At 52.2% G+C, this 22,692-nt stretch overlaps 7 protein-coding genes across 7 annotated transcripts; 4 read left to right on the top strand and 3 right to left on the bottom strand.

The window, feature by feature from the left end:
• Window positions 1-3,767: 3,767 nt before the first annotated feature.
• B0T15DRAFT_538053 (uncharacterized protein) lies at window positions 3,768-4,618 on the bottom strand. The gene has a single exon (XM_062869661.1). The coding sequence runs from the start codon at window positions 4,550-4,552 to the stop codon at window positions 3,962-3,964; it is 591 nt and encodes a 196-aa protein (XP_062720695.1). The 5' UTR covers window positions 4,553-4,618; the 3' UTR covers window positions 3,768-3,961.
• Window positions 4,619-5,382: 764 nt separating this feature from the next.
• On the bottom strand, window positions 5,383-5,983 carry B0T15DRAFT_371683 (uncharacterized protein; the record flags this gene model as incomplete). The annotated part of the gene is made up of 2 exons (XM_062864205.1): window positions 5,383-5,616; window positions 5,654-5,983. Coding segments are annotated over 2 exons (564 nt in total), but the record flags the coding sequence as incomplete, so codon positions are not given.
• B0T15DRAFT_255668 (uncharacterized protein) lies at window positions 5,521-7,875 on the bottom strand. The gene is made up of 9 exons (XM_062863243.1): window positions 7,577-7,875; window positions 7,314-7,497; window positions 7,188-7,262; window positions 6,921-7,134; window positions 6,758-6,871; window positions 6,578-6,682; window positions 6,332-6,530; window positions 5,671-6,278; window positions 5,521-5,605 (listed from the first exon to the last, which is right to left on the bottom strand). Exons 1-8 carry the CDS (start codon window positions 7,606-7,608, stop codon window positions 6,005-6,007), a joined length of 1,197 nt encoding a protein of 398 aa, XP_062720693.1. The 5' UTR covers window positions 7,609-7,875; the 3' UTR covers window positions 5,521-5,605; window positions 5,671-6,004.
• Window positions 7,876-9,093: 1,218 nt separating this feature from the next.
• On the top strand, window positions 9,094-10,052 carry B0T15DRAFT_399125 (uncharacterized protein; the record flags this gene model as incomplete). The annotated part of the gene is made up of 3 exons (XM_062864990.1): window positions 9,094-9,237; window positions 9,469-9,651; window positions 9,735-10,052. Coding segments are annotated over 3 exons (645 nt in total), but the record flags the coding sequence as incomplete, so codon positions are not given.
• Window positions 10,053-13,920: 3,868 nt separating this feature from the next.
• B0T15DRAFT_559021 (uncharacterized protein) lies at window positions 13,921-14,541 on the top strand (the record flags this gene model as incomplete). Its single annotated transcript, XM_062870495.1, has 2 exons — window positions 13,921-13,998; window positions 14,047-14,541. 2 exons carry the CDS (start codon window positions 13,921-13,923, stop codon window positions 14,434-14,436), a joined length of 468 nt encoding a protein of 155 aa, XP_062720691.1. The 3' UTR covers window positions 14,437-14,541.
• A 3,051-nt stretch (window positions 14,542-17,592) lies between these two features.
• On the top strand, window positions 17,593-18,592 carry B0T15DRAFT_399603 (ribonuclease H-like domain-containing protein; the record flags this gene model as incomplete). Its single annotated transcript, XM_062865019.1, has 2 exons — window positions 17,593-17,978; window positions 18,043-18,592. The coding sequence occupies 2 exons, from the start codon at window positions 17,593-17,595 to the stop codon at window positions 18,590-18,592; spliced, it is 936 nt and encodes a 311-aa protein (XP_062720690.1).
• A 941-nt stretch (window positions 18,593-19,533) lies between these two features.
• B0T15DRAFT_538025 (heterokaryon incompatibility protein-domain-containing protein) lies at window positions 19,534-21,805 on the top strand. Its single transcript, XM_062869660.1, has one exon. The coding sequence runs from the start codon at window positions 19,639-19,641 to the stop codon at window positions 21,781-21,783; it is 2,145 nt and encodes a 714-aa protein (XP_062720689.1). The 5' UTR covers window positions 19,534-19,638; the 3' UTR covers window positions 21,784-21,805.
• The last annotated feature ends 887 nt before the right edge of the window (window positions 21,806-22,692 follow it).

Raw genomic sequence — 22,692 nt, 5'->3', positions numbered from 1 at the left:
AAGTACGCGCATTATGGCCAGGCTTGCCGCACACACCACAGCACCGAACCTTCGTACGACCCCCCCCTGTACTACTACCTTCCGGCTGCGTTTCTTCTACTACCTCTCTACCCACAGCCTTCTGGGCCAGTAGATCCTGTGCACCTTGTGCAGTAAGATCCTCCAAGCTGCACGCGTGTTCTTTTAGCTCTCCGGCGCTTGCTCAGTGCCTCGTTGGCCTCGCGGAGCGAAGAGACCTCTGACCGAAGGAGAGCAACCTGGTGCATTACAGCCATTGTACCCTTGGTAAGTTGATCCACAGCAGCCAACATCGAAGTCGGAGAGCTATTTTGATGGTTGGCAATTCGAGTCTTGATGAGCGTTGACTGCGATTCGGCTTCTCGTGGGTTATGTGGTGTCTGGAAGACCCAGGGTTGCGCAGTGCTGGGCCGTGAGGTTGGGGGTGTTGGCGTATGAAGCTTTATATCTAGTTTAGAAAGCACCTGCTCTGGGTCGTATGGCACAAGGCCAGTCCCTGCAAAGCCACCCTGTGCGTTCTTCTCTGTCATAGAAGCAAAGAAGGCTTCTCGGAAGGCATAGAGGAACTCAAGCTTGCTGATGTGGTTGATATGCATGCGCATTAAGCCCTCGATCTGGCGACCGTATGCCTGCTTGAGTGGCCTAAAGCAGCCAACATCGAGAGGCTGGAGCCTATGGGAAGAGTGTGGAGGCATGCAGAGTGTGACGATGTTGTTCTCCTTGCAGTAGAGCTCAAATTCGGTTGAGTGGTGGCTCTCGTGGCCGTCGAGGATCAACAACCGGTATATGCCCTTTGTTCGAGGTGCCGTATGGTAATCGAAGTGCTTGATCCAATCCAGACCTACTGCATTGGTAGTCCAGCCATTATCGGTGGTTGCAATGCGCCAGGTAAGTGTGTGACGAAACCACAGGCAGTCCTGCCTCTGAAAGGGTTCGCCGGTCGAAGGTATCTGCTGGTCGGACTGTAGGTCTCGGTGAAGCCAAAGGGTTCACAACAATGCTTGCCGCAATGTCTGCACAATAGGTGTGGGCTATTGCTTGTATTGCTCACTGGAGAACTCCCAGAGTCCTCCAGAACGAGTGACTATATACTGGCTATCTTTGGGTGCTCTCATGTGCTCTGTAGAGCTCCCTAGAGCTCGGTGCTCTGTTGACTCCATCGAGAGCTTCCATTTCCTCGCGTTGATTGGCTTAGCTCCTGAAGCTCTCGTCTGCTCTCTAGAGCACCTTAGAGCTCCTTCTTATTGGTCCTAAATGATTGGTTCGGGTGCGCCCTGCGCCACCCGTCGGGTTGTCCCACCTGCAGCTGTCCTGTTGGCTTAGTTCGTGACAAAGTGGTAGGTTGCACTCCCGGTACCAGTTACTCTGGTGGTACTGTGCGGCTAGGATGATGAACGGAGGGATAACCCAGCCAAGGGCGTTGACTCCCTAGATCACAGTCGCCCACTCCCGATTACTAGGCTGAGCTAGTTTTGCCTTGCCACGCCCATCCGAGGTTGTAACCACCATACCCGCGAAGATAACACCCATCATAAACCCAGTCTCATCAAAGTTGTAGACATCGTCATCGACAATCCTATATTTAGCCCTAGTATTCTATACAAGTGCAAACCACTCGCTAATAACCTATGGATCCTTGTATTTAGCCCTCTGGTAGTCGTACTTACATATATACTGCGTACGGAGCTCTGGCTGGCGTTTAACAAAGTTATAAGCCCAGCGTTTGCCGACAGGGGGCGCGTCGCGTTCGTATAGTAGGTGGTTGGCTATATCTTCCATACCACTTAATCTAGGTGGGAATACGCGTATAGATAGCTCAGTTATATACTGAACTACTTGTAAATAGCTAGGCATAGCGGAGTAGGAGAATAAATATATACTGAACTATTGACTTCTCTTCTAGATCCGTGAGCTTACACGAGTTGGCTAGAACATCGCGTCTTGCAGTATGTCCCTTGCGCCAGTGGCGAATCGTTGCTTCTGGAACGTTATATAGCTTGGCTACCGCCCGGATACTGAGATTCTCGCTCTGTTTGATAGCTTCGAGGGCTAAAAGAAGCCTGGCTTCTTTTGAGGGGCTACACATGGCTTGTTGCGGTGGTATTTGGTGGAAAAGTTTAGAGGAGGCGCGTCGCACTGAAAGTGCATCGCTCGCTTATCTGCGTCGCTCGCTTATCATGTACGTTACGTTATATTTTTTATATATATGCTTGAGTGAAAGACCTAGGAGCTATGTCTGCTTTATATTATTTACTTTTCGCCACTATAGTTCTGATTGATATCCAGTTGCTACTTCTCTAAGATTAGGCACTAGTCCTCGGCCTCGACAAGCAACGAAATATCCATCTTCCAGGTATGACGCAGTTGCAGCAACACAAGATATATTCAGCTAGGAGACAAAGGTGCAGATTTGGTATAAGGCGCGACGAAGCGGAATAATGCAGGACATAATCCTCAGAAATGATTAAGTAGAGGTTCAAGCCTTAGAGATTCCACGCCAACACCGGAAGAAAGCCATTACGCAGCCGTAAAATCCCAGACAATCTCTATAATAACCAAGCCATAAAGGCGCTTATACTTGTCAAGCGCCCCTGTCTCCACCATATGCTCGTTAAGGTTCCCATATCCCGTCCCGGCTCCTACGTAGACCGGGTTGACGGAAGCGCAGAAGACATCAAGGCCATTCCTGACGGGATTATCCCTAACTAATAACATTTTGATCGTAGTTGGTCTGCCATCGCGGGTAGAATGCTCTCGATATGAAGTGGAAAAGAATATGGCATCCTTACGCCAGATGCACGACCCATTAGTCAGCAGAATTGTCGGGCGGGTTACCCGGAAAATCCACTGACCCGGCCAACCAGGTGACGCTCAGCGAGTTCATTCTTTTGGCTTAGCCCACCTGTCTTCGACCGTTCCAGGATCGACTTCGGCGCGCGTTAGAGGCATGCGCGGAGAGAATCGCGCAGGGCATTCTCAGACACGTCATTTTCCCCTGCTGCTTGAGGGCGGGGTTGTGCCCGTTGACAGTGCTCGATTGGCCGCTGTGCCGCACTTGCTGTATAAGCCTGAACGGTTCTGTAGCGCAGCCAGTTTCACCGTTTTCTTGAAACGGACAGCACTAACAGAAGAAAAGAGGCGCCCGTTTTTGGATCCCGAGACCACCTGTTTTTTGACCCCTCTTCCCCGAAAAGATAAGCTTGCAAGTGCCAGCTCGGTAGTTGGGTCGGTAACCAGCGAATCCCTAGTGTTGTCTGTTCTTTTTTGGGGACTAAAAGTCTCTCGTTCCAACTTCTTAGCGTTCCGCGTGCTTAGCGGGTCTTCCGGCCCTTAGAGCGGCCTAGCGGTGCAGGAGCCTCACTCCGGGGCGCGGCGCATCGATCCGATCTGCGGTCTTTATCAGAACGAACCTATTGACATGATCGAGAACGACTACCGAAGCTCCTACTACCAGACTTTGCTTACCGCCTTCCAGATTACAGTGGTTCTGCTTGGCAGAAAAGCTCCTGTATTGCCTAAGCCAAACTAGGCGGTGAGCCAATTCTTTTGGTAGCGCTAATCTGATCCTTTTCGGAAACAACCCGCTGAATGACTGAGAGAAACGGAGCTCTCACAACATCTACATGTATGCTACCAATAATAACGAACGCCGGTTAAGGAAGGCAAAAGGAGAATATCATCGCCAAGCACACTAACCCAACCAGATAAGAGCGCTGGAACATCAAGAGTAGGACTAACCCCTTGTTTCCTAGCTGGGTATACCTTGTGTTGCTGCAACTGCGTCGTACGGTAGAAGGAATCCGTTCCAAAGCACTAACCCCGTCAATGGTGAATAATACAATCGCGCTGTTGTAGAAGTGGCACGACTTTCTGTTCACTGTCGGTATGAATACGGACCTATTCACACAACAAAACAAACCCTAACCTCGACACCAGGCCAGGTTCAGGTTTTCAGAACTCCTTGAAACCCGACGAGAAGGAGTAACACCAAAGCGTTGATAGTCCCCAGAGCCCAAGAAACTTGTCCGCAACTGCCGGTTGTCCTCGACTTGTCGACAAAGCCTTTTGTTGACTTGTTTTCTCTTACGGAAGCGACCGCCTCCTCAGTGATTTCGACCTGGTCTCCTCGTTTCTCAAGGAGAAGGGCCATCATATCTTTCCCACCCAGCCAGTTCCCGGCTGCAGCCTTGACTACCTCCTCTGTAATTTCGACCTGGTCTCCTCGCTTCTCAAGAAGAAGGGCCATCACCTCTCTCCCATTTTGCCAGTTCTCGGCTGCAGCCTTGACCACCTCCTCTGTAATTTCGACCTGGTCTCCTCGCTTCTCAAGAAGAAGGGCCATCACGTCTTTCCCATTCTGCCAGTTCCCGGCTACGGCCTTGACTACCTCCTCGGTAATTTCCACCTGGTCTCCTCGCTTCTCAAGAAGAAGGGCCATCACCTCCTTCCCACCCAGCCAGTTCCCGGCTGCAGCCTTGACCACCTCCTCTGTGAGTTCGACCTGGTCTCCTCGCTTCTGAAGAAGAAGGGCCATCAGGTCTTTCCCATTCTGCCAGTTCTCGGCTGCAGCCTTGACTACCTCCTCTGTGATTTCGACCTGGTCTCCTCGCTTCTCAAGAAGAAGGGCCATCACGTCTTTCCCAGACCCCCAGTTCTCGGCTGCAGCCTTGACCACCTCCACGGTGATTTCAATAGAATGAATCGCCACTAATATCCTTAGTACCCCGCAACTTCCATATTGCGCGGCAATATGCTGGAAACTCTTGCCTCTATCGTTTCTAAGGCTAGCATACACCAAGCCAGCGTTGACCCGCTCAATCACTTCAAAAATGTCAAAGGCGCACGCGGTGAATATTGGCGAAGGCTGCCACGTACTGCGGCATTCTTCCAGTCTTTCGCGAACCTCGAAGTCGATATTCCATGGAAGGTCATTCAATTGCATAGTCCATAGAAAGAATGGCGATGGTGGGCTTATCTTGCTTGAAAGGAAATCAGATAAGAGTGTTCTCAGTTGGCTTCGACTTCTTTGTGAGGCGGCTGCCTGGCAATGCGGCGCCCAGTATATAATTGCGTACGAGGCCATTTTGTTGTTTCGGTCAAGCAGACCATTCCACTCTGACAGGAGGTGAGTTGACGAGTCATCGTTGGCTTGGTTAATCAGCGTCAGGAGGCAAGCTTCTGCCGCCCAGGCGTTGATCAAAGAGGAAGCATATGCGGCCTGTTTCTCCAAGAATTCTCGGACCGAGAGATGTGCGAAACGGAAGGTGTCGAGTGCCTGATCGAAAATGACGAAATTGTGGCATAGCCCTAAGACCTGTTCTTTGGTCAGAAGACCGCCTAATGGCACCGCAATCGAGACGGCGGTAAGAAATTCGTCCGAGCTGAGTTTCTGCGGGCACAGAGAAGCCACCCAATGATACGTCTTGCGTATTTGCGGTCGGCTTCAGCCTGGTAGTTGTCGAGCTTCTCGAGGGATTCCCGATAAAGATCTTCTAGTGTAGGTGGTAGACGCCCGATCCTTTCGCGAACCGCGGCATCGGAGCTAAGATCGCACAGTGCCTGCAGCTGCAAGGCAGCCCAGCGGAACCTGCCACGACGCTGTGAGTACTATACCGTCACTATTCTGGGAACAAACTTCCGCGCCGTGCGCACCCTTGGTGACCTCTTCGATAATTCTCTGCCGTAGTTCTTCCTTGCTTGTGCTATATCGCAGCATAGCTCCGCTCTTGATCATGGAATTTGTCTCGGATTCAACAAACTTGGCGATGTCATCCTGGTTCCTATCCGACGATAGCTCAAGGTTGGGGTATTCCTGAAGCTTGTAGACGATGTCTTGGTCGTCACGACTAGAGACGAATATCTTGACGAGGCTGGAAGAATCTCTAAGGATAGACTCTATCGCATTGAGGAACTGGCGCCGCGTAGCTGGATTGCATTCGTCGAGGGCATCTATTACGATAATTACCATAGGGTAGTGCTTGGCCAACTATAGGATAAGATCACGACCCTCCTGTAGCCGTAGTGACTTATTGGCGAAGGCTTCTCTCTCGCGCTTCTTATATTCTGCCACTGTTGGCTGGAGTAGTAGAAGGCCGGGTCCGACGCAAGAGAGCTGACGAGCAATACTCGCCAGGATTTCTTTGGGATCGGAGCGTCCGGGTTCAGCGGGGTTGCGAGAGCAGTAGAAGTACGCTGGAGGTGGACTTTGGGGGCCCCGGTTATCTAGGTATGCTCTCAGGGCATCTTCAACGACAGCAGACCTGACTTAGTTTAGGTTCTTGATCGCTATAATGTGGCGAGCACGGGTACTTACACAAGTTTGCTCTTACCAGACCCCGGGATGCCGTGAAGCCAGAGTACGGAGGAGGCACTGTCTCCCTTCCATTTTAGAAAGACGGGGTCCGAGAGAAGCCATTGGCCGGTTCCCTCGAGCACACCTTCCTTCGCTTGTTCGTGGTGTTGGAGGTATGGCTCGGCAGATAGCCAGTGCAGGACCTCGGTTCTCTTCTTTGCTAGGAGCCGTCAGCTGAGCGACTCGAAGCTGGAAGCCGCAACTCACCGTCAAGATCGTCCGTGATTTTCGTTAACTGCTCGCTCCAGCGGTTCAATGGAGCCTGAAAGTCTGCGAGGATACTCTTAAGCTCTTCATGCCTCTCGAGATTGTCTGCGTTGTCCACATTAGCAAAGTCCCAAGGGTGCGAAGAGACGCAACAACAGACGTGGCGAGAACGTGGCTGACCTTGAACGGTTTCTAAATTGAAATACCAATCAACATTTTCTTGGGCAACGGCGATGGCGTGGAAGGACTCGTCGAGATTCGAGGTTGCCAGAGACAAACTTTTCAGGATACGCTCTTTATAGGAGTCAGCTTCATTCGCTCTAAGAGTTAGGTGTTCACTAACTAGCAGTACGCTGAAGAGCGTACGCCCTCGCACGAGTGAGATAGTCCATGACCCTTACGTAGAGGAGGACCAGGGCTTGCCGTAGCTTGTCCGCGGTAAGCGATAGGGACCGTAGTAGGAGTTCCTCGATAAGCGCACTGCGACAGATGAGCTCCGCTATCAACGGTATATTCTCAACGACGGAAGCGAAGGTCTTGACATCCTTGGTGGCGATCTACCGCGTGTCAGCGCGAACTTCCTCACCCAGAATCCCCCCAGTAGACCCACCTCGAGTAGAAACCGAACGCCTGCCCATGGCAGAGCGGCATGGCCAGGATCATACTGTACTGCAATGTCTCCGATCTGCTTGAAATGGTCAGTCTATTTCAACACTTTGCGGAGTACGTCTCTGACAATGATCGTCTCGCCGCTCTTTTCCCTCTGGAACGTCCAGGCTTTGTCGTTGCAGTGCTGGATGCCGATTTTTGTCTGTTTGAGCAGCTCGGAAACGATCTCTTGCTTTTCTAGACGGTCGAAGTCGATGATATTTCTCAGCTCTTTATCGAGCTGCGCAACTGCGTCGCTCCAGAGATCGTCACTGCGTGGGGCCAAGGGCGGGGTAAATAGAATTAGCAGTTGCTAGGTGGCAAGTGCTACTGAAGCAAGGTCCGGCTCACCTATTGCGCCTAAGTGATAATGCGGTACTCATCGTGTTTGTTGCGGATGTTGTAAAATAGTATTAGGAGAAGCTTACTCTGCAAGAAGCTGAAAAGAAGTTGTCATTGAGTATAAGTCTTTGTTAAAAGTGCAGAACGACAGCTAGGGAGGTCCAAGCAGACATGGCGCCGTATCATCGCGGCCGGGTATGGGACTTGCATATAACAAACACAAGGTTCTCAAAGCGATTGGGCCGATACCTTAAGTGTGACAGTGGCTGAATTTCGTTCCATTGTCTTACCACACCAGAGCCCAAGCTGGCGGGCAATTTGGGATTATCATAACTGCCAGTTCCGAAATCTGTTCAACATAAGATTATCTTAGCCGCCAAAATATCATCCTGCGTTTTGAACCGAAGGGCGTCATTTTCAAACTCAACTAGGCGCCCTTGGAGTTGCGCTCCATAGGCAACCCAGTGGAGCTAGACACATGATCGGGCGTCGACGACACGCGGCGCCGCACGTGACCAGTCCGAAATAGTGAGGTAGGCGACCCTGCTGCCCTGAGGGCGGGGCTGTGTCCGAGGGCAGGGTTCTATTGGCCGCTGCGCCGCACTTGCTGCATAAACCTCAACGGTTCTGCGGCGCAGCCGGCTTTGCCGTTCTCTTGAGACGGACAGCCCTAACAGAGGCGAAGAGGCGCCCGTTTTTGGATCCCGAGACGACCTGTTTATTAACCCCTCTTCCCCGAAAAGATAAGCTTGCAAGGGACAGCTTCATGCGAGCAGGACGGTTGGCACGGTTGCCTCTGTCCCACTTCAGTGTAGCAGCCGGTTCAACCGGCGAATGCCGCGCAAGGCCACCATAGCCAATCGAGAAGAATCGGCCCACATCCTGCTATTTTGAATGGAAGATTCTGATTGGTAATGAAACCAGCGACCCCATAGTGCGCAATGTGCTTGGCATCGCAAATTAGCACGTGTCCTATAAACCCGCTCTCGGTGCAGAGGTTTTCCCAGACCTCCTACCTGCAACAGACTCCACTTTTCCATTGCGCGGCATCCAGAAGTGGTCAATGCGTGTGATACGCGACACCGGCCACCGACCATATGGAACCCCTCAACTCAGCCTCGACTTCGACTCTGCCATCTTCCATTCAGTCGCCGTGTTGAGGTCTGTTTTCGTTTTTCTGAGATCGATACCACTGTTACCCGTTAAGCGCGTAGCGTGCTGCACAGGGTCTGGTGCAAGCGGGTCGGGTACTAGGTAAGCCGAGGCACAAGCATCATTCCGCAATCTTCCCCTCGGGATTGCGATTGTACGGCATACTAACCGACTCGAATAGTAGTCATACCTTGGCGCGCTCAGTATAAAAGACCCGGCGGATTGTCAGCACGCGGTTCACTTCCTATATGGGCGGCAGTCTTCTTCATTAGCCAACCTGTTGCGCAAGGCAAGCGGCGCCGCCAGGTAAGCACTACGCGTTGAGCTTCCATAAGGTCTTATGCATACGACCGGACGCTTACAGTGATAGTACAGCTTACCGCACGTATACAATCGACCACTGCCACCGTTGGGAAGACCTGGCCGCCGACATGGACGATCAACCGCGCGCCAGAGCTGCAAAACGGCTGATGCCAGCTCTCTGTCTGGGCACGACCCATAAGATAGACGAGGAGGACGTGAAGCGTAGACGACTGACGCTCGGAGATTAGTGCTCTCTGGGCCAAGAAAGAACTACCAGGCGCCTCAATTTGCGGGATGTCTAGGTGCTATTACGAAAGGAAAACCCCGACGGCAGCCGACAGACATTGTACGCCGACATTTTGGCCCACTGGGTCGTCAATTACGCGGCGGCGGCGACTAGCGACCGGCTACTGCCGGAATACGTCGACTGCGATAAGATGTTTTAGGACCTTGTCGCCTGTAGCGTAGAGCATAGCGATGCCAAGGTGCAGACGCAAGTTCTAGCGGCATATGTAGAGCCGGCGGCCGGCGGTAGTCCTAGGATGGGCAACGGCTATGACGAAGACTCTGACTGCGACGATGGCTTAGGCAACGGCATTGCCTCGGGTCGTACGACATTGGATCGGCCGGTGATCTGCGGATTCTCCTTCTCCACCTTGATAAGTGCGTAGCTACCCGATAGGACAGGAGCGCGAGTCTTCCCTTGCTCAAGCTCATTGTGCGGAATGTCTCCTCGGCTGATATCAACGATGCTAACAATACCACCGTACTCGGGCGGGAGGGGGAAGATTATACGACGACCGAGGCGAGCCCTGCAGCTAAGACCAGCTATGCGGACGACAACATCAGCAATGCAGTTGACATAGCCATGTCCGAGAAGGCGGGGGAAGATAATGCAACGACAAAGACGAGCTCTACAGCCAAGGCCAGCGATATGGATAATACTATCATGTTCCAGCAGGAGGGTGCTGGCTATCGCCAGAGTGATAATTGCCCGGATTGCTCTAGAGATAAACCGCTTACGACTTAGCAGGCCGTGCCTATGCACGCTAAGGCTGCCTACAAGGATATCACAAGGGGTGCCAAGAATAAAGACGGCAACCAGGACAACGACGATAGGGACGGGTACCACCCTGAAGGCCATCAGGAAGACGCGCGGACGGACTCGGGTGATAATGCGGATATGTAGTTTCTATTCGAGCGGCGTTCTACCCTCAGGGGGCGCGATAAAGCAGAGTCGGGCCCGGACAAAGATGGCCCGGGCAGCAAGGCAGACGATAACGACGCAATCCCCTACGAGATAAACCCGCTATAGGATCTCTATGCCGTTCTTCATGTTGCGGACGATTTAGAGATTTGGGAGAGAACATGTAGGTTCTTCTATCACGATAAAGCACGTACAGTATACGACCAGGGTGTCAAGCTGCTCGGGACGACCCTATGCCTTTACCCTCACCAGATGGAGGCGGTCTATATGCTGTTGTAGCGGAGCTTTGGCGGGCACTTCAACAGCGGCATCGTGGCGCTCGACACTGGGCTAGGGAAAACCATCGTCAGCCTGGCTGCGGTTGCCGTCATAAGGCTGGTGGAACTCAACTACTACGAGGTTAGAGAGGAGTAGAGCACTATTACGACCCAGAATGCAGGAGTTACTACGCATCACCGGCATAACCCCAAGGGTATTATAGGACCTTGTCCCTTAGGCAACCTATAGAGCATCGAGTGCTGTTATATAGCCGACTTATTTAGCTCGGACATCGCCCGGCAGCTGGGACCCAGTCCGTCGCTCGTTTTTATGCCGTCTAGCGTTGCCGACTAGTTCGCCCAAGAGGCCAAGCGGTATTTGGAGCAGGAGGTAGAGCGGCCCGGATCGGACAACAGCCAGTATAGCCGTCAACAGTTTTCGTTCGTAGACACTGTCGACCTAAGTATAGGCTCCACCCTTTTACAAGACATCCAAAGCGACATCTTGATGCATTTCCTAGGTGTACAACCGGTCTACGCTCTACCTAAGAAGGGGCACCAAGGGACGGCGCCTGTGCTTGTCCCAGTTTCGGGTTCCGAGATAGGGTATATAGCAAACCAAGCATAGCAGCTCTTTCTCAGGCACCTGCTCGTAGTTATAGGTAGCAGCCCAGCATCGCTCTTGTCAAAGAGCGGTAACCGCAACTGCTTTGCCTGGGCCTATAACTTGGTATAGCAGCAGAGAAAGTCGCTACAGCTATATATTGCCTTGTGGGCAGTAGCGCCTAGGTTTGTCGTCCTAGACGAGTTCCACCTTGTTAAGCATACCTTGACTATTGTCTATAAGATACTATAGCAGCTCCGGAGTTAAGCCGGCCTATCTAACCGCTTTAAGCTAGCGGTACTAAGTGTAACGCCAATCTCCGTATCGCTATAGCAAAGCCTAAAGGAGGTGCTATCGCTTATTATACCGCCCGACGACTTGACCGTGTTCTATACTATAGTATAGATGATCGACGCTGCTATAAAGACCGGCCTACCAAGAGACATAGATAAATACCAGGAGGCTACAAATATATACTCCGACCTACTTGGGTAAGTTATAATACTCTAACGTACGTTATAAGCGAGTGAAACATATAAGCGAGTGAAACACCCCCACCTATACCACAATACTTATCTCCAGCTTTAACCACCTACCACTATCAACCAACTATGATTACATCAAAAATAGCTGAATCAGATGATTCTACAGCCTCCTGGCAAGTGCAGGCGTTATGGCCAGGCTTGCCGCATACACCACAGCACCGAACCTTCGTACAACTCCCCCCTACACCACCACTATCCTACTCCTTTTCTTCCGCCACCTCCCCAATCACGGCCTTCTAGTCCAGTAGATTCTTTGCGTCTTGTACCGCAAGCGATCTTCCAAGCTATACACGTGTTCTTTTGGCTCTCCGGCGCTTACTTAGTGCCTCGTTGGCCTTACAGAGGGAGGCGTTCTCTGCACGAAGGAGAGCTACCTAGTGCATTACGGCCGTTGTACTCTTGGCAAGCTGGTCCACAGCAGTCAACATCGAAGTCGGGGAGCTGTTTTAATGGTTGGCAATACGAGTCTTGATAAGCGTTAATTGCGAGTTGGCTTCTCGGGGGTTGTATAGTGTCTGGAAGACCCAAGGTTGTACAGTGCCAGGCCGTGAGGTTGGGGGTGTTGGCGTACGAAGCTTGATATCCAGCTTAGAAAGCACCCTCTCTGGATCATATGGCACAAGGCCAGCCCCAGCAAAGCCACTCTGGATATTCCTCTCGGTAATAGAAGAGAAGAAGGCCTCGCGGAACCCATAGAGGAACTCGACCTTGCTCACGTGGTTGATATGCGCGCGTATCAAGTCTTCGATCTGGCGACCATACGCGTGCTTTAACGGCCCAAAGCAACCAACATCAAATGGCTAGAGTAGGTGGGAGGAATACAGAGGCATATAGAGCGTGAGGATCTTATGCTCCTGGCAGTAGAGCTCGAATTCGGTCGAGTAGTGGCTCTCGTGGCCGTCGAGGATCAATAACTGGTATTTGCCCTTTGTACGAGGTACTATATACAAGTCGAAGTGCTTGATCCAATCGAGGCCTATTACATTAGTTGTCCAGCCGTTATCGGTGGTTGCAATACGCCAGTCGGCTGGGAGGTTGTACTCTTAATACCAGTTGGCGAGGTAGTATTACGCAGCCAAGATGATAAAGGGTAGGATAGCCCAGCCAAGGGCATTGACGCCTTGTATCACTATTGCCCACTCGCGGTTGCCAGGCTAGGCCAGCTTTGCCTTGCTACGGCCATCTGAGGTTGTAACCACCATACCCGTACAGATAATACCTATCATAAACCTAGTCTCGTCGAAGTTATAGATATCGTCCTCTACGATACCGTACTTGGCCTTGACGTTCTATACGAGAGCGAACCAATCGCTAATGACCTTTGGATCCTCGCACTTAGCTCTCTGGTAGTCATATCGACGCATATAACGCGTACGAAGCTCTGGCTGGCGTTTGACAAAGTTGTATGCCCAGAGCTTGCCGACAGGGGGCGCGTCGCGTACGCATAGTAGTTAGTTGGCCATATCTTCCACACCACGCAACCTTGGTGGAAAGGCTCGTAAAGATAGTTCAATAATATATTGAACAATAGCCCGCTCTTCTGAATCTATAAGCCGGCGCGATTTAGGCGTAGTGTTGCGTCGTACAGGCCTGCCGTCGCGTCGTCGCATAAGTGTTGCAGGGCTGATGTTATAGACCTTTGCTGCAGCCCGAAGACTAAGAGTATGGTCCTTTTGAAGAGCTTTAAGTGCAAGGACAATCCTTGCCTCATTAGAAGGTAAAGCCATGGTTCGTTGTAGAGGGATTGAAGGTAAGGTGCAAAGGGTATACGATATGGTGGGGAGTGTTTCATTCGCTTATATGTTTCACTCGCTTATAACGTACGTTATACAATAACCAACCTCTTCTATAGTCAGATACTATTACTACTCCTGCCGCTCCGCCACGAACAGATCCCTTGTAGATCTATTAGGGCATAGCAGGAGGACTTTAAGTATAAGATGGGCTTGCTAATGACTATATAGAGCTAGGAGGCCTGCGCCAAGTTTAAGAAATAAACGCCTGCAACTAATATAGCGATTTAGGATCGCTTCTTTTAGTTCGCCCGCTTTAACCAGTCGTTTATACGGACGCTCTGGCTCGCGTCGTTTCCAGGTATCATGGATCTGCCCAACAATATCTCGTTGGACCTAGCCACCTAGCTAAACAGCAATATAATAAAGGGTACCATTATTATAAAGGAGCGCTATAACAACCATGTTATCCGCCAATATATTAATATAATCACCCGCGGTAGCAGAAAGATAGAGTAGCTCTAGCACTACCTTGATTAAGCTCTCTATGACATGGACATAGGCGATACGGGAATTACTAGCCAAGCACCTAAGAAATACACCTACGTCTTCGCCTCGCGTCTAGGAGTCGTAATTATTATCACCATATATACGGACAGGCACTGGTTAAGCCAGTAGGAGGTTGTCCTAGTGCTCTCGGCGGCCACCGCAGGCGGCAAGAAGGCCATCGAGGGTGCTTTCCAAGACATCCTGATCGGCTGCCCGGCAAAGCCTATGCTCTTCATCGCCACTGTCGGCACCTGCGGCACCGGTCTTGACAGCCTCAAGAAGGCGAACCACGCCATCCTCTTCGACCTGCCGTTCGTCGAGTCCGATTCGAAGCAGGCATATGGCCGTGTCTGGAGACCCGGCCAGCGGTTTCCTTGCTACTGGACCGAGCTCTGGGCAGACGATAGCGAGGCTGAGACCCTGATCAACGAGCGCCACGAGAAGCGGACGGACGCTTTTCGGCGCATTCTGGGTCACCGAGGTGGCAACAGCAGTAAGGCAGAAGGTGGCGGCCAGTGATGGAAGGGGTATGTGTCAGGGAGTGGGTTCGAGGGATATTCAAGGGCCACTGCGTTGAGGGTCTAGGTAATAGCTACGTCATCTTGAGAAATAAACATTGGCTCGCACTGTCCCTCCCAGATATCCACCCCAACTAAGTTACTAGACGGTCGGACCTAAGGTATAGCTGTTCTATATACGCAGGTCCATCAACATGCTTTTTGGGACAGCGGCAAGATCAGTGATAGGGGCGGCACGCTCTCGGGCACGCTATGCCTCGCATAGGCTGAGGGCAGGCTTAAAACGCATATGAAGCGGATGGAATGGGATGGTCAGTTGGCTGCACGTTAACTGTTCGCCTATGGCTTGCACGGCCCATGGCCTTCATCTCCGCGATCAAGTGAAATCGCCCCAGTTCTGTATTTTCCGTATTTCCCGGTGAAGACTCCTCCCCGACGCCTTAAACAAAACTTGGTAGGATACCTATTGCTAGGCTTAAGGACGACCCTGACGATGTAGCGATGGCCAGTTTTGCTTCAGAGCATCCTGCCATCGTCGTCTATCCAGCGACCGCCCTTTAGTGTAAAAGAATTCGTACTGCCGCTATAGGATCCCAGCATCAATGAGATAGGGTAAACCGCAAAGGGCTCCCATGTCTGGCTATCGTTATCGTCGGCGTCGTTATCCGTCAGGTCGATAACAAGAGGTCTCTCGAGTACTTCAAGGTCTTCTCTGTGGTTTGCAGGGCTCCGACGCATGCTAGGCGCCATGGTCTGAGGTCGGGTGGCAGCCGGATTGGGAGAGGAGTCGTCGTTGGTTAGGTCGATGATGTCAGGAGCTCTCTTGAGCGTGTTAAGGGTATTTCCTCTGCGCTCTATGCGGCTAGGCGTCATTTTCTGAGGTCGGGTAGTACCATGGCTAGGACATTCAGACATATTGTCAACAGCAGTAACGAGCTCGTTAACGTGTTAATAGGTTCGAAGTCTGGAGAGGGACGGTCGTGTCTAGTGTGAAAGTGGTAGCCGATGCGGGAATATGGTTGGAAGGTAAGGGAGAAGGTGGTCGGATTAAGGAAGAAAGAAGGAGAAGCCGAGAAACTAGAGGAAGGGGGATTCGGACAGATTAAATAGCTATTGGAGATCAGAGGTAGATTCTTCCGAAGCTAGCCGCATTGCCCTAGTAGTAAGGATAAGTCTATAGGCTATAGGCTAGGCGAAAACAAAGCCATCGTAGCAGAGTACGAAGGAGCTAGTATAGACAGGGTGGTACAAAGGGGAAGACCTTACGCAAGTTTGTTTGCCGCTCGCGCAGTCTTTTTATATGACGGCGGCTTGAGTTACAAGCTTACGATGAATAACCCTATATTAGAGCTGCTCTGGTCACGACGACATTCAGCCAGATCTACCTCTCCCTGTCCACCCTCGTGCTTGGAACTCCGCTAGTACGGCACTAATATGAACAACTGCTGGCATTGCGACCTGTGCTTTAATGACTGGCGATCGCTCCAACAACATGCTTAGAGTAAGCACCCTGGCATGTATTGTACGCGATGCGAGCGACTCTTCCCCTCCAGGCGCGCCAAGCAGCGATACGTCGCCGACTCTAACTCCTACCACCTTTGCGAGAGGTGCCCAGCCTGATTTCGACTCCTAGTCTGAGCTGAACGACTACGCAGAGACAGTACACAATTGCTGTACCGTTTGTAATTGCTTGTTCGATAGCCCAGGTTAGCTCACTCAGTACGATGTAGACGTGCACAACCTATGCAGGACCTGCGGAACATACTTTAATTCTCCCTCAAACCTGAGAAATGTACACTGTGTTACCACCCTTTTAATCTGGGCTGTCTACCTGTATATTCCCATCCCCGACGTAGCAACTCCGTTCTTTCCTCATCGTTCATATAGTACCAGTCAATAGTCCTGATAGGCGCAGTTCGCTCCATACGTAAGCGAGGAGGATTGAAAGCCGCCACGAAGGCTACCTTGGTACCCTGTCGCCGTGTGATTCTTTTCCCGGGCGGGTGCACTTGCTCCGAATTTCCAACGTGTGCATATGTTGCTCGTAGATCTGCTTTCTGGAGTTCTTCAGCGCAGGTTGACTTCTTCTAAAATTCGTGCTTGGTCTGAGCCATCACTCAACTCGGCCAACCGCATCCCGACTAGTAAGAGCGACGGTTGCAGCAGCAGCTTGTTTCCCGAGCTTGAAGGGGCTCAATCGTTGCTTGTCGTCCTAGATCGTATACAGCAGGGTAACTGCGTCTCCCTGACGATCGTCCATACGTAGGGCAAGGGCTAAACCTTCTACTATAGGGAACAAGAGCTCCTCTAACTGGAGGTGTTGAAAGAGCGGCCATCCGTAGTCCAGCAGCGCTTTTTGGACGTCGTCTCTTTTTATAAAATCGAAGCGGATAGCAAACTCCAAGTCCCAGAAAATCTGCCCGACGTCACGGCCGCTTGTCAAAGCATACTCGCGTCCAATTATCGCAGGGACGATCTGGTGGCTATATATCTTATAGGAGTCGTATAGTTGCTTGCACAGCTTCACAACAATGAAGAGCGTAGGAAAGTCGGGAAGGTGCTAGAGTATGATCGCGATGACTTCGAAAGGACATCTGGATAATCCGTTGGATACAGGAGAAGTACCTCGGCGGTGCCGTCTGCTGACCCGCGAGCGCTGGCCGACCTTAAATGGCTGAGCCATTTGGAAGAGAATTTGGCCGATACTGAGTGAGCATCGAAAGGACAGACAGAAAGGGAGGGGCGGGTCCTTTTATCTCCCATGGGACAGGGGCGCCACCGCTTGCGGCCAAGATCCACATGCCAAACTACGCCACTCCCGACTTGGCAGTCGGCCGCACTAACGTTATACCTGCTGCGCCCAACTGTTTTGGAACTTGGGGAAACCCCAGGAAGTTTCTTGGGATCCACCATCACCAACCCGGGCTATACACGCGCTTGTACCAGTCCACTGGATGATTGGAGGCAAGCCTTTGTACACACTGAGCCGTGTTTCTACGTGTACAATCTTATCAGCTGGTGGGGCACTGCCCAGTACCTCATGCTGCTTCCAACAACCACGACCCACCCTGGCTGTTTCTGGGCCCAGCGGGGTGCTTCGACTCGCAATCAGTTCTCATCAATACGGAATCAACAACAAGGACAAGATCACCAAATCATGCCTCGAGGATACTATCTCGGGCAGGGTCTCATCCCTCTTGGCTACAGCAGCAGCGACGATGACGAGGGCCCGTGTGAACTTCCAGACGGCCGCGTGGTTTGCGGTCCGCACGGCTTGGTGGTTTGCGGCAGGTGCTGCGTCGACTACAGCTTCATGGACGATGTTCCGAGTAACCAGGGCAACGGCGATGACGAAGAAGAGGAGGAGAACGACGAGGATAGGGGCGGGAATGGGGCCGAGCCTGACTTTATTCACGACCTTCTGGGCCCTCCACTGCGGAAGGGGACTGGCCGATCTTGGCCCTCAAAGTTCATCCCGTCCTCAACCACAGACACGCCCGCCGAGTTGTTCTCTGGTCGCAGGAAACATATACGTGTCACAAGGTCCGTCTTCACTCCATCGCTCTCTCCAGGGCAGTAGCTTACCTGCGCGTTCCATTCTTGTCAGATACACCCATCGAGACGACGCCAGCACTGTTCTAATCCGCACAGACGGTGCTTGTCTCGACAACGGCCAGGCCAATCCCAAGGCCGGCTGGGCTTTCTGGCATGGGGTTAGCGACGACGGCACTCAGCTCATTGCCAGCGCCCGCCTCGAGGCCAAGGGTCCTTTTGGCGCCGCCGCCGCTCAGACCAGCAATCGAGCCGAGCTCCGTGCCGTGATCGCTGCGCTGCGCTTCCGACACTGGCCTGGCGAAGGGTTCGGGACCTTTGTCGTCGCTACCGATTCCGAATATGTGGTCGAAGGCGCTACCAAGTGGGTCAAGACGTGGATGGAGAACGATTGGAAGACCAGTGCCGGGGCCGACGTCAAGAACAAGGACTTGTGGCAGGCGTTGTTGGGGGAGATCGAGCGGGTCTCGGACGACGGCTTGGCCGTCCAGTTCTGGAGGATCCCGCGCGAGTGGAACACGGCGGCGGATGCAGCTGCGAAAAGCGCTGCTGCCCAGGAAGCGGCGCCGAGCCAATGGATGGAGATGATTGGAATGAACATTTGAACTGTGCCAACTCGAGGGGATGCACGTTGAACTCGGAAGCACGTTTGGAATCCCAGCGACACGTTCCTGCTTTATACCCATGTGAGTTACATGGAAAGCCGTGCCAAGTGCTTGACGAACGCTGTCGCTATAGGCTGGATGGATGGAATTTATTTCGCCCAGAGGCACTGAGCCTAAAGGGCCTTGGCACGCTAACTACATACGATTCGTCCGCTTCTCCCATGATCTCGCACAAGTCCCTTGAGGTGCTCTTTGCGCAAAGCTTCCCCATACCTCTTGCCTCTTGCCTTGACTTTCAGCAGATCATCTTGGAGGTTACGTTCTCCAAGTGTTCAGCGTCCCATCTTCAGCAGCTAAAGCGGGATCTGCTGGTTGAGGCTGTGTGGTGTTAATGTAGCTCCGCTATTGTGATTGGTCCCATCGTTGCCTTTGTTCGTTGTCTAAATCCAATCTCCTCGTCGCCATTGCATACTTGATTGTTTCCCGGACCGCTTTCATTGTTTGGCGACCACTTCTTCGGATCGGATGGCGCTTTCCCTCCCAGGTAGAAAGAGAGGCTCCCTCGTCTTGTCGCTGAGCATTGCAGCATGCCTTTTCTCAGATCGATCCATCTCACGCATCGAAACAGAAAGTGTTCCACTGTTTCCCTCGCCTGGCCACAGTCACACATCTCTGACTCGACGGCACCAATCCTCCTCAGAAAGCCGTTCAGCCTCGCCATTCCAGTTCGGAGTTGTGCCAATACGCAGGCCGGCTACTACAGCTGGCGACGGCGGTCGCTGTGGTGGAAAGGGGGGCCACGTGATTGGGCGCTATCGCTCACCGCCTTTAGGCGGTGAGGAAAATATAGTGCGAAGAGGCGTGCTCAAGTTATTACCCAAGCTCGCCAACGTAAAGTACATGTACTGTAAGGTACTGTACCTTAGCTTATTTACCCGACCTGACCTAATATCGGTCCCTCCCAGGTCACATTGATGAAGGCCCAAAGCACCTTGAAATATCCTCACAAAACATCCTTTGAGCGATGAATTCTCGCTCTGCCCACCATGCTTTGCGAAACTTGCCAGAACCGGATCAGCGCTGCCATGAATGGCAGATCGTATTACCATGACAAGGATGGATTCAAGTTCGCCTACACGCTCTATGATACCAAAGACGAGGTCGACAGAGGAGTCGCTGTGGGATGCTATATCTGTCGGGCGGTCTGGACAAGCCTTGCAGGCCCACGGGGATCGAATGCAGCGTCTGGAGAGAGATGGCTCAGCAGAAACTTACCACTCCAATTTACCGTCGACGTCCATGACGATCCTATTCCCAGCCCTTGTATGGATCCAGAAGATGCAGCGGTTTCTATTACGCTTGGACCCTCCTTTGGAAGATACCAAATCCCGCGATTCGAGTATACCCGGTTCCCATTCCATTTGATTCCAACTCCAAAAGATGTGGCATCCCTCGAGCTGAACACAACAATCGAAGATACCCCGATCTCAACAGCTGAATCGGCTGAGGTGTGGGCCAACTGGTTTCAAGCTTGCTCAAAGTTTCACGCCGAGTGTCGGAAATTGGCTGAAAAGGTGCCACGATTCACTCCCGACAGACTCATCGAGATCCTTGGCGGCCGGCATGAGAAGGATCTGCGCTGGCGCCTTGTTTTGCGGGAAGACATTGGCGACGTCCCTTACCTTACTCTGAGCCACTGCTGGGGAACCTCTCTGCCTTTACGTCTCACCAAGAACAACTATTCGGAATTCTTGCGGACATCCTCCTGTTCGCGTCTCCCAAAGACCTTTCAGGATGCCTTGGACGTAACATTGTCGCTGGGCTTCCGATACATCTGGATAGACTCCTTATGCATCATCCAAGGTGATGCCGATGACTGGCGAACCCAATCTTCGATGATGTGGAACATCTACAAAAGCTCAGAATGCAACATTGCGGCCACATGGGCCTCGGATGGCAGAGGTGGTTGTTTCGCGGAAAGGGTAATCGAGAAGCCTACGACGATCGTCCTGGATTCCATCGGCGCGCGCCCGACCACGTCGATCAGATACCGGGTTGAATATGAACTTCGGTACCAAGAAGATGTCATGGAGGCTCCTCTCAATTCACGGTGCTGGGTTGTGCAGGAGCGATATCTCGCCAAGAAACAACTTAACTTTGCGCGCTCCCAGGTATACTGGGAATGCCCAGAGCTTCTCGCTTCGGAGCATTTTCCTACCGGCATTCCAAAGGCGATCACGCACAGCAATGACAGGTTTCCCAACACGAAACCAACCATCGACTCTAAGACCGGGTTAGACCTTCGCAGAGAATGGGGACGACTGGTGAAGCATTATTCAAGTTGCAAGTTAACTTATCAATCCGACAAGCTCATTGCGCTATCCGGTTTGGCCGCGGAAGTGAGAAATGCCACCAACGACGTATACCTCGCCGGGATGTGGCAAGAAGATCTTCAGCGTCAGTTATGCTGGATGCCATATTCCATCAATCGCTCTAGGACAGCAGCGTACCTGGCCCCGACGTGGTCTTGGGTGAGCTTGGACGGGGAAGTGAACTTCGACTCACGCTACCATAGGGACTGCTCGTTAGATCATGATATCGATTTCCTGGAGGTCATGGACATCTCGGCCCATTCGGAAGATCCATCGGGGTTGCACAGCTTTATCAAATTGGAGTTGACTGTACGAGGGATTGCACTTTGGACTCGAGCTGTTGATACTCCTACTACCTCAGACTTTTACACAGAGACTCGGGTAGCCTTCTCAACCCACACTATGGACTCGGAGATCAGCAAAACCGAAGTTTCAGTTCTCTGGGACGAAAATGTTTCATCGGGAGATAACCCCGAGCGCTGGCAAAAGCTCCAAGAAGAACGGAATGCAACTCACCTATTCTTGTGTGTGTCATTACGGGGGATGGAGGCGGTAGAGGGCCTAGTGCTGAGGGAGGTACATGCACAAAACCCCACGGATACGCGGGTTTACACACGCGCTGGGAAATTCCAACTCGTTGACCCTATCGGACATATGAGTCTCGTTGGAATACTACTTGAGAGGCTAGGATATAAGTACGATGAGCTCGAGGAGGATGCTGGCAAGGCTCAGGGAAGAAACAGTGAGTTACTAGGGACAAGGCTCGACTTCACAGACCCCAGAATAGCCGATCTCGTTCATGTAGTCACTATTATTTGAAGGATGTAGCAGTATTTCAAGGCACAAGTATCCATACCTAGGTATTTACGCCGATGGCCGCACAATCTCCGGCCTGCATTACGTGTAGCCTGCATTGGAGGTGAAGTACCACGACCGCCTTATCCCAAAGGAAGGTTATTCGACAGGTTGATGCACCCAAGAGCGCCGGACCCCGACTGCATCGCCGCCCGTCATAAGCCGGCACTGGAGAAGAGTCCACGACGGCAGGACGAGGCAGATCCGACACGGCACAGCGAGAGCGCGGGTCAAGCAGGGCAGGGAACGAGGCGGACCCGAGATGGCCTAGCCCCTCCGGCTCTGTGGGCGGCCCGCGAGACAAGCTGCAGGATGCTAAGGCCTTGATGAATGGCAGGGAACCTGCGCGCGACAGGCGATCCCTTGCCTTCGCTCAAGTCAGAGCGAGATAGCACGGGGACGGCACGACCGTGTGTATCAGGCAGCTCGGTGCCCTATAACGTACATTATCAGCGAGTCGTGGGTATCAGCGAGTCGTGGCTTTTCTACTACTCTATGCACAGTATCTTCAATTACACCACAACAACACTAGCAACCAACTACAATTACATCAGAAACGGCTGAATCAGATGCTTCTGCAACCTCCTGGAAAGTGCGGGCATTATGACCAGGCTTGCCGTATATACCACAGCACCGAACCTTCGTACGAGCCCCACCACCACCCGGCTGCATTTCTTGTGCCACCTCCCCAACCATAGCCTTTTGGTCTAGTAGATCCTTTGCATCTTTCACTGCAAGTGATCCTCCAAGCTGTACACGCGTTCTTTTGGCTCTTCGGCGCTTGCTTAGTGTCACGGTAGCTGTCGTCGCAGTCCAGGCTCAAGGCTCTGATAGGCAACTGACTGTATTGCAAGAATGCTAAATACAGGAAGT

This window comes from Chaetomium strumarium, assembly GCF_033439665.1.
Source record: "Chaetomium strumarium strain CBS 333.67 chromosome Unknown B0T15scaffold_5, whole genome shotgun sequence".
In the NCBI taxonomy this organism is placed as follows: Eukaryota; Fungi; Ascomycota; class Sordariomycetes; order Sordariales; family Chaetomiaceae; genus Chaetomium; species Chaetomium strumarium.
The sequence above is the reverse complement of the archived record's forward strand: the minus strand, read 5'-3'. Positions and strand labels throughout refer to the sequence as shown.

Excerpts from the sequence above, each read along its gene's own strand:
- B0T15DRAFT_538053 (XM_062869661.1), bottom strand. The coding sequence starts at position 4,552 with ATGGCCCTTCTTCTTCAGAAGCGAGGAGACCAGGTCGAACTCACAGAG.
- B0T15DRAFT_255668 (XM_062863243.1), bottom strand. The coding sequence starts at position 7,608 with ATGAGTACCGCATTATCACTTAGGCGCAATAG. Across the intron at positions 7,135-7,187 it reads GCGTTCGGTTTCTACTCGAG|ATCGCCACCAAGGATGTCAA; the intron begins GTGGGTCTACTG and ends GACACGCGGTAG. Across the intron at positions 6,683-6,757 it reads CAATTTAGAAACCGTTCAAG|ACAATCTCGAGAGGCATGAA; the intron begins GTCAGCCACGTT and ends TGGACAACGCAG.
- B0T15DRAFT_538025 (XM_062869660.1), top strand. The coding sequence starts at position 19,639 with ATGCTTTGCGAAACTTGCCAGAACCGGATCAGCGCTGCCATGAATGGC.